At 38.3% G+C, this 13,124-nt stretch overlaps 1 protein-coding gene across 1 annotated transcript in view; it reads left to right on the forward strand.

Moving 5' to 3' along the window:
* The first annotated feature begins 256 nt into the window (after positions 1 to 256).
* Positions 257 to 13,124, forward strand: part of tmtops2a (teleost multiple tissue opsin 2a) — a 35,986-nt gene continuing 23,118 nt past the window's right edge. Inside the window, exon 1 of the mRNA XM_016287013.1 lies at positions 257 to 1,036. Coding sequence (XP_016142499.1) covers positions 667 to 1,036 — 370 coding nt within the window. The 5' untranslated portion in view covers positions 257 to 666. The remainder of the gene's footprint in view (positions 1,037 to 13,124) is intronic.

Genomic DNA, 13,124 nt, shown 5'->3' on the forward strand with positions numbered 1-13,124 from the left:
CTCTCCGTATCAAGGTTTGTTTCCACACACATACAGTATGCGCTCTTCCGCTCTCAAGTGTTCTGAAGAGGAGGCAAACTCGAGATTCAAGAGCCTCGCCAATGAACGCACCAGCAGCAGGAAAAGCTGAATTTGTCTCAAGTAGGATGCCTCTTGGTTACCGTTACTTTTGCATATCTATTATTTACTCAGCATCATGTCAAGATAAGACGAGCCTCCTTTGTTCGACCTCTGTCGGTGAGATTTTGACTCTGTAGATCACCTGTACAGTTTGAGAGTCTGCAAAACTGTTCCATTTTTGTGTTGACCTGTGCTTTAAATTTAGTAGCGGCAGTAGTGGCAGGTGTGAATTTATAGCACACTTTGCGACTGCATCTTCGGAAATGACCAACAAATGATCAGCTTAACCTACAAGCTTAAATGTGTTTGTGATTGACTGGGAGGCTTTTTATTTGGGCTGCTGAGCCCTGCAACTGTATTCTCGCGCTGTGAAGACATTTGCGAGAATTTGACCACAGCATTAGATGAAGCATGAATTGAGACTCTTCACAGAACTTCCCGTGAATGGCATGGTCCACGCTGAGGTGTGGGGAAGCTCCGAAAGAATTTCCTCCGTGCATCAAGCATGCAATAAAAGTAACTTCAGCTGATTAGTGTTAAGGAAAGATGTTTTCTGAAGAAGCTAATTTCAGTTACATTTCGAACGGCACGGATGAGGACTTGGTGTCTGCGTTAGATGACGATTGGAGCGACACTCCGGCTGAGAAAATGTCACGGACGGGACATAATGTGGTCGCAGTTATTTTGGGATCTATTCTGATATTCGGGATCCTGAACAATTTCATCGTCCTCGTTCTGTTTTGTAAATTCAAGACCCTGCGGACTCCTGTGAACATGCTTCTGCTCAACATCAGTGTGAGCGACATGCTCGTTTGTCTGTTCGGCACCACGCTCAGCTTCGCGGCCAGTATCCGCGGTCGGTGGCTGGTGGGGAAACACGGGTGCATGTGGTACGGGTTCGTCAACTCATGCTTTGGTGAGTAAGAATATAAAACGAAAAAACAAACAAAGAATGCAAAGATAGATACAGTCATTGGGAAGCACCATAAAAACCGTGTTTCTTATCATAATGTGTAAGGCTAATAGCGGTAAACAAGTTTATCGTAGTTTTATTTCAACAGCTTTTACTTGTTTACTAATCACAATCCACAAAATGTTTCTTTTAAGTTGTTTTTTGAAAAGAGCACACGCCAATATCCGAATTTCTATGTTTGCGAATGACGAGCACAAAGAAAAAAACTTTACTGAATCTGTAATTGAGGTCCTGCTCGCGGAGGTAGAGGTTCGGGGACGCTTTTTATTTAATAATGTGTAATTTTTCTGTGGACAAACTGTGTTGTTATATTTTTTTTCAATTGACTATTATCAAAATGACTACTTCTAGAAGTAACAGAAATAATAATAATTATAGTAATTCTCAAACAATTAGGTTTCCAAATGTAAGAATAAACTACGAATTCAAGTAAAATTTTCAGTCATCTTATAAAAAGTGAGCCATCCTACTTTTAAAATCACTTGCTATGACAACTAAAAAACAGTTAACAATGTTATTGATTAGAATATAAAACTGTTATTGCACGGCATAGGCCTATTCTTATAGGCTACACAGACAAAACAGTCGGGGATGCGTTTATGCATTTTTTTCTATTTTACGCATTAGTAGTAAATCAAGACTTCGCAAGTTCTCTTGTAAAAAAAAACATGGAATAAACCGTGTACGGAGAACGAGTAGAGAACTCTCAACATTAGGCTACTAAAAAGGTCAGTTTAATCTCACAAAAATCTGACTACACTGCACTGCACAATTAATCTCTTACACTGCATCTTTGTTGTTTATGATGAATTCAGTGCTTGCACGTACACCGCTTTTATTATTATTGCAGCTTAGATGTTCAAATAGTTGCACTACTCCGACTTTGCCACAAGGAAAAGTGCGTACGCCTGCTCAGACCCTGACGTCGCGGTAAGTACTTCCACGTCAAAGACCGTTTTTATAAATATGAACGTTGCCGTGGATTTTAGCATACGCACACAAGATCAAATCTGTGCGTACGCACATTTTATAAATGAGGCCCCCGAAGTGGTTATGTGGCCACGACGCTGCGCCTATTAATGGAATAGTCTTTCTCAGTTCTCAAACAAATTAAGAACTACATTCGATATTGCGATAGAAAACACTGTAACGTTTCCGCTGATTAAGAAATATTTTTGTTTGCTCGGGTGGTAATATTAGGCCTATTATATTAATAGGGAAGGGGGGCCCAAAAATGTGTTTTGTCATGAAAAGAGGTAAATCCGGCCCTGCTCATAAAGACAGCTGTTTCGAGTTTTTTAACAAATTGGATGAATGACTGATTCAGTGACACACTCGTGGTGACAGTCACTTGTCGCTATCTACTGTTTGAATCAGGATCACAAACTTACTATATTAGCCTAATTATTTTTGGAATAGGCTCAAGGAAGGCTAGATTGTTTTTTTTTAAATTATATATATATTTTTTTATTTTGCATTTGCATTTAGTTTGCATTTACATTTGGTCTATTGTTTCTGATCACCACAAAATGAGGTTTATCACAAGCAATAAATAAATACAAATAAAAACAAAAATAAATCAGCAAGGGTACAATGAAGTAATGCTAAATAACTTCCACTGATCATTATGGACGACAACACTACACAGAGAAATTCAAAAACAGTTGAAGATCCTCAGTTTTGCCAATAAGAGTGTTGATCTGAAAGCCTTGGGCCAGGTATATGATTTGTATTGGCCTTGTCACTAGTGGAGAACTGGAAAGATCATGATGTGCAAAAGATGCAGTTATATGTTCACACTTTAGTTTCTGGACTACTTTTCACTATTAACTAGCTATTAACTTTTGCCTCAGTAAACTCTTAATTTTCTGCTTGTTAATTGTAGTTGTCAAGTTTTGGTATTGGGTAGGCTTAAGGAATCTAGAATATGCAGAATAAGGCATCAATATGTGCTTTATAAGTACTAATAAACAGCCACTATGTTAATATGCATGCTAGTTAATAGTGAGAACTGGTTCCCAAACTAAAGTGTTACCATAAAACTTAATTTACTTGTACAGATTTAGAAATGAGGATATCCTCAAAATTAGGTTTTGTCAGATTTAGCTCACTTCTGAGTACAAATTTACCCCAAAATATGGTTAAGGTAACTCCCTCTCTTGCACCCACACACTTTCTTTGTAAAACTACAGACTACAGTTTTATGTGTAACTTCTTTGGACTCTGGAAAATTCTTTGATGAAAGTCACTGTTGAACCACCCTCTGTAAATCATTCTATAATTGCTGAAAAGTATTTTTAATGTTCCAGATGCATTAATAAGGACGTTTAAATCATGTAGTAACTAATACATTTTGAATTATGCTCAGGGAGATCATCCCTGGAGTGCAATAAATGTTCTATAAAGCATTTACTTTGTAAGGTGAAAAATGTACTGCATGTTTAAATTCATCACAGTCCCTGGGAAGTTAAGCTTTGATGCATGGGAAAACAGCTGCAGTATAGATGTGGAACACAAGACAAATTAAGATAGAATTAAATGTGCAAGCAAAAAAACTTTGTGACATTGTGTGTGTGTGTGTGTGTGTGTGTGTGTATGTGTATGTGTGTTTGTTTGTGTGTGCACTGGTTTGGGTGGTTTATGAGGACACAAATTTGTATAATGACATGGGTATGACACAGGTATTACAATATGAAGGTGGTTTATGAGGACACTTCCTGTGTCCGTGTAATTCAAAAGGCTTAAAAACTTATCTAAAAATGCACAAAGTTTTCTGTGTGGGGTAGGTTTAGGTGTAGGGCAATAGAAAATACAGTTTGTACAGTATAAAAACCATTACGCCTATGGAGACGGAGAACAATATATCCTAAGAAAACCAAATATATTTTATTCCATAATTTCAAATGTTCCTCAAAAGACTAGTATGGAAGAAAATTAATGACAAATGTCTTTGAAACAAAAAAGCATGCTGAATTGCTGAAAAAAATAATGCATTGAATTAACAGTGCTTGAATTTTTAGGTGCTGAAATTTAACATAGTTGTTTATTTATGCTGTGAATATTTCAATTCAAAATATTTCACACACCTTTTCATAATTAAAAATTCAATATTTCCCATTCACCTTCTAGAATTCACTTGCCAAATATTCAATCTGTTTAAAAATACGATGTATAATATTCGACAGGTAAATTTCGGTCGATTTTATTTCACGTTCCAAATTCGCTTCTACAAATTCAGCAGAAAAATTCGGCATTTCACATCCGGGAGCTGCAGGAATAGCAGTAGAGCGCTGATGCATGATCTCCAGCTGCCTTCAGTCTCTCACCAGCAGGCGGGGGAACCAACTACAGGTAAGCAAATGAGGCAATGCAACTCGCTGCATTTTATTTCTAATCGCTTTTCTAGCACCATACAGTTAGTTTTAGGTTCGATATTCACAGTACATTCGCTTTCCCTTGCCACTGATTTACAGAGTCGACAGTCACAAAGATATCACTACCAATAGTGATTAGTTTAACAATATGCAACCACTTTATATCAACGTAAAAAAAAAAGATTTAAAAACCTAACCGCCTATGTGTATTGTAGCAGCAAATTTAAACCGTAGAAAGCTTTGACGCGCTATCGCACCCAAGGGACCCTCTGACAATTTCACCGACTGGGTTAAAACGTCCAATGTATTTTATTAGAAATAACTTTTAACATTTAAAATAACACACTTTCAAACTGTAAATCCTTTATTACTCATAGTGATTTACTACAGGTGATATTTTGCCAATAACTCCCTCCATATAGTACACAATTATTTTCATTAAAAAAAAAATCATGTTCCAACAGTTGTAGTACATTGCTAGATATAAGATTGACTTATTACAGGTTATATTTTGCCAATATCGCCCTTACGGTATGTACAGTATACAAATTTATTTTAAAAACAAAACTACAGTAATTAACCAAAAGTTTTTTTTCATGTTACAAAGGTTGTAGTATGTTGTTAGTTACAAGACTGACTTACTTCATGGGAAATTTTGCCAATATCTCACTTACTGTATGTACCGTTCACAATTATAAAAAAAACAAAAAAAACAAACTGTAAGTCCCCAAAAGGGTTTTTTTCATGTTCCAAAGGTTGTAGTATAACATATTGATCTACTCTATGTACAGTAAGGATGATATTAGCAAAATTGTACCTATAGTAATTAAGTCTAGTCTAGGTTTGGGTACCGAAACCCGGTACCAATATGGCACTGGTACCTATGTAACCGGTATGTACTAGAACCGAATCAGAACGCAGATTTCGGTGCCTCATTTCGGTGCCATGCCTGAGTGATCGATTTAAATATTTGTCCCCTGGTTCTCTGAAACGGACGTAAGAAGCATCATCACCGGCACCGCACGTGAAAAAGAATTTCCAGACTGAGAAAATGCACGTGAACTCAAGTTGGAAAGCTCTAATAATACAAATCCAACAAATCTTTGTAGTAAGGAGAGTGTCCATGTTGTTTTCACATTCCGACTTAAAAGCCCAACTCAGTAAATGAGAGCATCCGAGGAGCACGTGAATGTAGTAATTACACTTGCTCTGATGGCAGCAGGTAGCCTTCCGCTAACTAAGCTAAATATGCTTAAATTAAAATGCCTAAAGCTAAACATCGCTTGTATTCACATTTCGAAACCTGTTGTCCAAGAAAAGAGAACATTATTACCTTTTTACTCCACAACACCAGTCAAATGCTTCCTTTTGTGATCTGATTTGGCTTCTTGATTGAACCACTTGATTGGCATATGACTCTCTCTCCTCTTCACCTGTAGCTGGTGTGTGGTGAGCGCACTGGCGCCGCTGTCTTGTGGCTGCCGTCGCATCATCCAAGTGGATGCTGCACACTGGTGGTGGTTGAGGAGAGACCCCCCCATATGATTGTAAAGCGCTTTGGGTGTACAACAATACACAATAAAGCTCTATATAAATGCAACATTCATTCATTCCTGCATTCTTGTCACAGAATGAGGCAGAAAATATGTTCCATAGGCTACTTTAAAAAGAATACATTGATTAGCAATGGATTATAAATATACTTAATTATTATGAAATACCAGAGATGGCTTGAATAACACAGATAAACTATATTGTAGCAGTCGAGTGTTTATTGTCTTTGTTTTATCATTCAAAATGTTTATATGTTCGGTTTACTCAGTTACAGCTAGGGATGGGTATCGTTAAGGCTTTAACGGTATTACTACTCTTACCGATACTGCTTATCGATTCGGTATTTTAACGGAATTCTTATCGGTACTTTTTGTTTTATTTATATATATATATATATATATATGACAAATTAAGAGCTGAATTAACATTGATTTATATTCTGAAATGTAAAATAAATATTTAATGAAATGAATATAAAACATCAATTTGTAAATGCACCAGTGTACAGGCATTTTTAGTGTTTTATACATAAGATAAGATACAGTAAGAACATGAACAAAGAAACAAAGTAAAATAAACTGACAAATACAATAAAACAAATATACAAATTAAATGAAATAAACAGTGCTTTAAGTCTTCCATGAAGTTCTACTAACATTACTGTTTAGGTAAGTAATAGCCTACAAAATAAATCTAAAAGTAATCAAATGTAAATGAACACTGCATAGTTTTCAGTGTATGTATTGATAGATTAATGCTTATTAAAGCTATAACGTTATTCAGATTAAGAGCAGATTTGCATTTTGATGGCCCAAGCGCCAGTCTGTCACTTTAAGACAATATATTGACACAATAAATGTATGTGTGTTTTCTTAATTTCTCCAGTACCGATAGCGGAACCGTTAACGTCAGAGATTATCGATACCCCGGTCTTTCATAATTTAGCCCCGGGACTGATTAAATACCGAGTTTCGGTACCCATCCCTAGTTACAGCTAGAATAGCAATGCCTTTGTCCATATAAGGGATTTCCTGGACGGTCATGAGTTCCGCTACTTCTGTGACTGGATATGTGGATTTTCTGTGTGAGGGCGCCCTCTGGCTTCCAGTATGAATGAAACCGATCTCATGTGTTTATAGTGCTAATAGCCAATCCATAATTTTTGGGGGAATTTTTATATTTTTATATATATTTTTAATAAGTATTGGTTCAGGCACCGTTTAGACACCGGAACCGTTATAAAAGTATCGATTTGGCACCGGTATAAAAAAAACCCCCAAACGATGCCCAACCCTAGTCTAGTCACTAGGAACGTATTACAACATTTGGAACATTAAAAAAAAAAAACCTTTAGGTAAATTACAGTAATTTCTTAAGAATAATTATATACTGTATGTACAGCAAAATTTCAACTGTAGTAAGCCAGTCTGGTCACTAGGAACATACTACAACATTTGGAACATGAAAAACCCTTTTTGGCGAATTACTTGTGATTGTTTTCTTAAAAAAATATTTGTGTACATACTTAGGGAAAGTATTGTCTAACGTGAGTTATTAGCAATATATATTTAGTCAGTTTGCCCTCTAGGCATTTACTGTAAACATTGATTTGAATTAATTAATGGACTTCGTTTTTTACTGTGAGGTAAGTTTGCAGACGGTGCCTAAAGCAGCATCAGCGAATATACAGCCAAAATCAAACCTAAAACTAGCTTTACCGCGCTTGGTTTTCTGTAGTAGTGATGGGAAGTTCGGATCATTTTACCGACTCGGACCTTTGAGTCTCGTTCAGCAAAATGAACTAATCTTTTTTCGAGTCATTTCGTTAATTTTACCAAAATATAATTAAAATGTTACGTGTTACTTCCCTAATATTAACGTTACTACTTACGCAAACGTTGATCACACTACAAACAACACAAAACTGCTATAAGAAACAGAAAATATTAATTCATTGTTTACCTGGGTCTTCAGTCTATGATTAGCTCACCTCACCTCTTATCTGACAAGTCTTCGGGTTTGGGTTTATGGGGCTGTCACGTGATGAACGAACGACTCGGAAAAGCCCGAAGACTCGAACCAGGTGAACTACTTGACTAATTCCAGTACAGAACCTATAGGATGTTGCGCATGCGCGACTGAACGAATCACTCCCCGAGACGACTCGTTCCTCCCGAGTCGCATTAAAGATTCGTTCAAAATGAAAAAATCGTTCAAGAACGACCCAACACTATTCTATAGGAGAAAAATGGTTTGGTGAAACTTTGCGAGTTGTGGGCTCATTTGCTTAACTATTCATAGTATACTTTATTCATTAGATGGCGAATTTGATAATTTATTATGACTTGAGGATAAACCGCGTTAAGTGTCTTCTTTATGTGAAATATGTTTAACGTGCAGTTTTGCGCATTGCGTAAGTTGCGTTCATATTTCATCTGCCTGTATATAGTTTGCATCGTCATCGAGGTGTAACGTTACTATGAGTTTGGTCTTTTAATAGCTATTATTGTGTGAGCCCACTTAGCCGCGTGAAGCCTTTTTTTGTAACATTTTTGACGGAAACAGCTGAAACCTAGCAATCGTTCATATCTGCTTAACTGAAGTCTATATAGTTCGCATCATCAATAAAGTGTATTCCGAGATCTGAGGTCTTCACTGTATTTATCACTTCACTGTAGCCTATATATCACTGTATTAGTTAATTGAGGTGGGCGTCCTGGGGGAATCCTGGAGTGTGACGTATGAGGGCAACCCCAGTATTACAGCTCAGTGTCACACAAGCCATGATACAAACTTACAAAGTTACGGAAACTAAGCAACCGAAAGCAATATATGTCTTCCTCAGATGTAATGTTAGTTCTGTACTTTAGCGTTGGGTAAAATAGCATTATAATCTCCTTTGTGGTAGAGAAAGCTGCTTACATGTAGTCTACACGGGGAAACGAGGAACAGAGAAGATGTTGAGTTAAACATAAACACAATCAGCTTTTCCGCATATTGATACTGGCCCTGATAATCATAACTTCTACTCACCGCTTGCTCTATTTCTGCAAATCAGTTTTTGTGAATGAATGACTTGCGCTACCGGTTGTTTTGGTCTTCATCAACAGCCGCTTGCACCGCCTGCTGGTGAGAGGCTGAAGGCAGCTGGAGATCATGCATCAGCGCTCTACTGCTATTCCTGCAGCTCCCGGATGTGAAATGCCGTATTTTCTGCTGAATTTGAATCACTGAATTTGTGGAAGCGAATTTGGAAAGTGAAATAAAATGCACCGAAATTTGCCTGTCGAATATTACATTGTATTTTTGAACAGATTGAATAGTTGGGAAGTGAATTCTAGAAGGTGAATATGAATTATTGAATTTTTAATTATGAAAATGTGTGTTAAATATTTTGAATTTAAATATTCACAGTTTAAATAAACAACTATGTTAAATTGCAGGACCTAAAAATGAAAGCCCTGGAAATACAAGGCATTAATTAAATGCATTATTTTTTTCAGTTATTGCAATTCAACATGCTTTTTTTTCAAAGACATTTAGCATTAATTTTCTTCCATATAATAGCATGCTCGACCTGTTGCACATGCAACTAGTATTGAGCATAATCTTGTTGGAGCCTGACAGATCAAATATAAATGCCATTTGATTTTGTGAAATTTATAGGATCGATGCTACATTAAAGTGGTCATATGATGCTGCTAAAAAGAACATTATTTTGTGTATTTGGTGTAATGAAATGTGTTTATGCGGTTTAAAGTTTAAAAAACACATTATTTTCCACATCAAACGAGGCATTCACAACGAAAAACACTGCAGACTAGTGTGAGCTGAGGCCAGGATAGAGTGAGCTGAGGCCGGGCTAGAGTGAACTGAGGCAGCGGGGTCGAGAACAGCGTGCCCGGCGGATTCGACGAAGGAGCGGCAACCATATGTGACGACCCCAGGCTTCGTCCACGGTGAAAGCCGATCCGGCAATCCACAGCACTAAGTTAATGTATTCCCTCAGCGACCAGCACAGATCAGCTCTAGGCATGACAAAGCGGATATCATCCTCTTTTGGAAGACCAAACAAAGTAGTTTCGCTTTCACAACGAAGCACACAGTCTCTCCACGGCATGGCGGCAGCGACAACAATACTACAGTGAGAATAAAAGTTACGCCTTCTTTCTTTGCGTGAACATTTGGGCGGCGTTATGCAAATCTTCCCACATAGTGAGGTAGATATGTGGGGGCGTGTTAGAACGAGCCGTTTTAGGTAGGCGTGGTTAACTCTTAACTTTTATAAAGAATATCTCTTTGGATTTGAGACTTTAGTCTTTGCAACTTTACAGATCTTCTTTATGCACCAAGAGCTTGTAACACTCCAAAGAGAAAGGAAAAATTTAAATTGCATCATATGACCCCTGTAACGGATCATTAGAACACGCATGTCATGTGCTGCTGTGGACACATAGGTTGCATTCTGCTTAACAGGGTTCCTAAACTGTGTTCACTGCTCCCTACACACTTAGCAGAGGATAACTGCAAGAGTTCTCTTCACTTGACAAAATTCAGAAACATAGCACATAAAACTTTTCAAACGAAACATTTCACATTATGTATACAGTATATATTTAAAGTACATCTACTATGCACTAATAATTTGTACATTTATACACAGTGTGACTTAAGAGTCCAAATACTTTTTGGGACCCACTGTATATTATCATGTATATTTATATAAAATACATACAGGGGTTGGACAAAATAATACAAACCTCCATTATTAGGGTTTAATATTATTTGTGTAGGCTACAGTGAAATTAAATGAATAAATAAAAAACAAATGTTATGATTTATAAAATATTTTCGCTGTCTATATTCTCTAGCTTAAAATCAGTGTAGTATAAGTTGTGTTTAGTACAAGCCATGAGAGAAATGTGTGACTTGTCAGACTTCCAAAATCGGCAAATCATGGTAGCCCAACAGTCTTTAGAATTTTGACTAGATACACAGAGCATGGTAAAACTTCATCAACAAAGAACAATAATGGGTGAAAATGGGTTTGAAGATAGTCAAACTCTTACAGTAGAAGGATTGTGTTCACACAACTCAGAACTATTGCTGCAAAGTGACAGCAAACTAAAATATTTACCTTGAAGTCCCTGTCTCCACAAAAACATGACCATGGAGAGTTTCACAAAGCCAACATCTATGAAACTGCAACTTTTAAAACTTTACTCATGGATAACAATGCTAAACGCAAAAAGATGGGGTCATGAACTTAAAACCTGGACAGATGGAGCACAAAAAATTAACTTTAGCATCTTTCTTGGCCAGTTCAATCATCTGACTTGAATATTACCAAACCACCGTGGACAGTTTTGGAAAGAAGAGTGAGAGGCTGATTCCCTCCTACAGCATATCTGAAGCAATTGGCAGCTGTTCTGATAGACAACACTACTTGCACTTGCTCTGCGATGTGCATCTACGACTTCACAAATTACATAATCACGTTGGAAAGGTCACACATTGGTAGCTCTTCATCTGTGTACTCTGGCTCAAAATGGTAAGGTGAAAAACTCCATCTAATTTTCTCCTCCAACTTCAAAATCGTCCGACATCGGTAATTACGTAATGTGTGAAGTCGAGCTAGTGCAAGATGAGCATTTGTGGTAAAAAATTATATAAATTAAATTTTTTTTAGAAAATGACTGATCGTTTCACTAGACAAAGACCGTCTCAGGTTACGTATTTAACCATGGTTCCCTGAATAGGGAACAAGACACTGCGTCTTCTAGGGGTCGCTATGGGGAACGCCTCAACTTGACCTGTGTCTGAAGCATACATTCAAAAAACACCAACAACATGTTGGCCGGCGACAGCCTATGACATCACTACCGGTGCGACTATAGTTTAATTAGGCGCCGGGAGAACACGTCATCCGCTTCTTCGCCTGAAGCTTGCGTCCGAAGCATGGCAGGAAAACTAGAGGATGCAGTGTCTCGTTCCCTACTCAGGGAACCATGGTTACATACATAACCTGAGACATTCCCTTTCAAGGGAACTTCGAACTGCGTCCTCTAGGGGTCGCTATGGGTAACGGTATACCCACGCCACCATGCTGAGGGGAGTGCATGCCAAACCACAGGCGAGCACTAAGTACCAACTCTACCAAAAACTTTAAGGGAGTTGCCCCTGGGACGTTAGATGGCTGTCAGTGACATTATCCCCTACGGCCAAAGGCCTAAGCTACCTACCCCAAAAAACCTACCTGTTAGGGCCATAACTCCTGGGCCCGGGGTAGAGCTTGGAATCAGGAATAGATTCCTTTAAGGGGATACGACCAAGTGCCTAGAATCGTACTAGGTCCTGGCCTGTCACCCAGGGGCTACCGCATGCTCTGCATATGCTGAAGGAACTGTCTCAACAGACCCCTAGTAGCAACACCCTGTTAAAGTAGGTATCCTGAGGATACATAGGTGGAGTGGTGCCCAAGGTGGAACCGGGGCCTAACCGACTCAAAGAAAGGTCACGAAGCCGCCGCACGTAGCCCCTACCATACAGGATTTTAGAAAGAACGCAAAAAGCTTAATGTGCCAACTTACCACAGTGTGGATTTTAGAAAGTGCACATGGACTTCGCGTGCACACTTACCATAACATGGATTTTAAAGATACCGTTCTAAGGCGCCCTCGTGGTACTCTGAAGGAGCAGCCCATAGATGGAAATGGTGCATCCCAAGAACAATATGTTTGAGAAGTCATCATCTCAATCTATGGTATAATGCTGGAATGACTAGCTGTAAGTTACCTAGCTGAGGGAGCATAACACCCAGCTCTCAGCTGTGAGGGAAGCTCGATCTACAGCCTGTTTGTTAGAACTCCTGAAGGGTAAGCGTACAGCAAGCTTAGCCAAAAACCCAGTGCATCAGGGAGGCAGAGGAAGGCTCTAGTTTGCCTGATGTTCCTGTTGGTTAGCACAGCACTTACACACACACACACACACACCTCATTCCTCCTCTGTAATTCCCTGCTGTGGGGATGTGGGTGCACACACACACCATTAGTCTACTAGTCTCTCATACACAGAAACTGGCAAACACAGGTAAGTATTTATAA

The sequence above is a fragment of the Sinocyclocheilus grahami genome, unplaced genomic scaffold, assembly GCF_001515645.1.
Source record: "Sinocyclocheilus grahami isolate Dianchi unplaced genomic scaffold, SAMN03320097.WGS_v1.1 scaffold217.1, whole genome shotgun sequence".
In the NCBI taxonomy this organism is placed as follows: domain Eukaryota; kingdom Metazoa; phylum Chordata; class Actinopteri; order Cypriniformes; family Cyprinidae; genus Sinocyclocheilus; species Sinocyclocheilus grahami.